The 1,250-nt window shown below is 47.4% G+C and overlaps 1 protein-coding gene across 1 annotated transcript in view; it reads right to left on the bottom strand.

Annotated features, from left to right (window-relative positions):
- Window positions 1-621, bottom strand: part of LOC121615724 (olfactory receptor 6N1-like) — a 1,065-nt gene extending 444 nt beyond the window's left edge. The window contains exon 1 of the mRNA XM_041950091.1: window positions 1-621. This exon is cut by the window's left edge and continues 444 nt beyond it. Coding sequence (XP_041806025.1) covers window positions 1-621 — 621 coding nt within the window.
- Window positions 622-1,250: the final 629 nt, after the last annotated feature.

Here is a 1,250-nt window from a genome sequence, read left to right as displayed (position 1 = left end):
GCTCGTCAGCAGGATGTTCACGGAGAAAACGCAGAAAGGCGTTAACCAAGAGAAGAGCACCAGCTCGGAGATCCTCTTCCTCGTCATCACGGAGCTGTACCGCAGCGGCCGGCATATGGCCAGGTACCGGTCGTAAGCCATGACCGCAAGAATGGACGTGTCGCTGCAAACAAACGAGTACATGACGAACGCCTGACAAAGACATCCGCCGTAAGAGATGACCTGAGCCGACGACAGGAGGTCAGCGAGGAACTTCGGGTAGAAACCCGTCGTCCCGTAAAGTGCATTGATGCAGCAGACGCATAACAAAATGTACATGGGCTCGTGCAGGTTTTCATCCAAGACAATGGTCACGATGAGTGAGACATTCACCAGCAGAATGACGCTGTAACACAGCAGAGACAGACAGAAGATGGTGATCCTGTGATTCAGCGTCTCATTGAAGGCTGCCAAATGAAAAACTCTCACTGTGGAAACATTAGAAACCTGATCCATCCTGTCAGGAAAACGTCTGCGAGGAGCCACAGGAGGCACATTCCAGCTACGTCTGAAGTGAGCGACGATGTGGTGAGACTGCGATGAAGAGCTGAAGTGCTGCTGCAGTCCCTCAGCAGCGTCCATTAATATCCAGTCAGACTGTTGATCACGTGTCTCAGCAGCCGAACTGCAATCACTGACTTCCTGTTGTTCTTCAGCACCAGCAAGCACCTGTGTCTCTCACCTGTGTCTCTACTTCCTGTCTCTGCGTCTGTGGCCGCTCTGCGGCCTTATAGTGAGTGTCAGGGACACAGCAAAAAGGCAAGAGGACAAAGGTGTAAAAAAGGAACTTTTCTTTAATAAACTGATAAACCAGAAACAAAGTAATTCACGTAACTTAACTTGAAAAGTGAGCAACCAAAAAAACAGGGCTCAAACTCAAAAGGGGGGTCAATTAAACAGTGCAAAAACTATAAACTTCAACTTAACATAATCAAAAAGACCTGCCACAAATGACACACCAGGGGGCTATATAGACATGGACTAGTCCTAGACAGACACACGGGGGGCCACACCAACATTAAATCTAAGACCTCCGACTATTTAAAGATACTCAAACTGATAAACAACGACAAAGCAAAACATATGATAAACAAAGAACTAATCAGCTGACAGCAACACAAGAAACAACAAAGACATTTTAAACCAATTAACCCTCCCTCTTCCTTCTCCCTCGTGGTTCCTTCCACTTCCTGTTGATCGCCCTTAAAAGG

Source organism: Chelmon rostratus, chromosome 13 (assembly GCF_017976325.1).
Source record: "Chelmon rostratus isolate fCheRos1 chromosome 13, fCheRos1.pri, whole genome shotgun sequence".
Classification (NCBI taxonomy): domain Eukaryota; kingdom Metazoa; phylum Chordata; class Actinopteri; order Chaetodontiformes; family Chaetodontidae; genus Chelmon; species Chelmon rostratus.
Note: the sequence above shows the minus strand (reverse complement) of the source record. Positions and strands in the feature narration are given on the sequence as shown.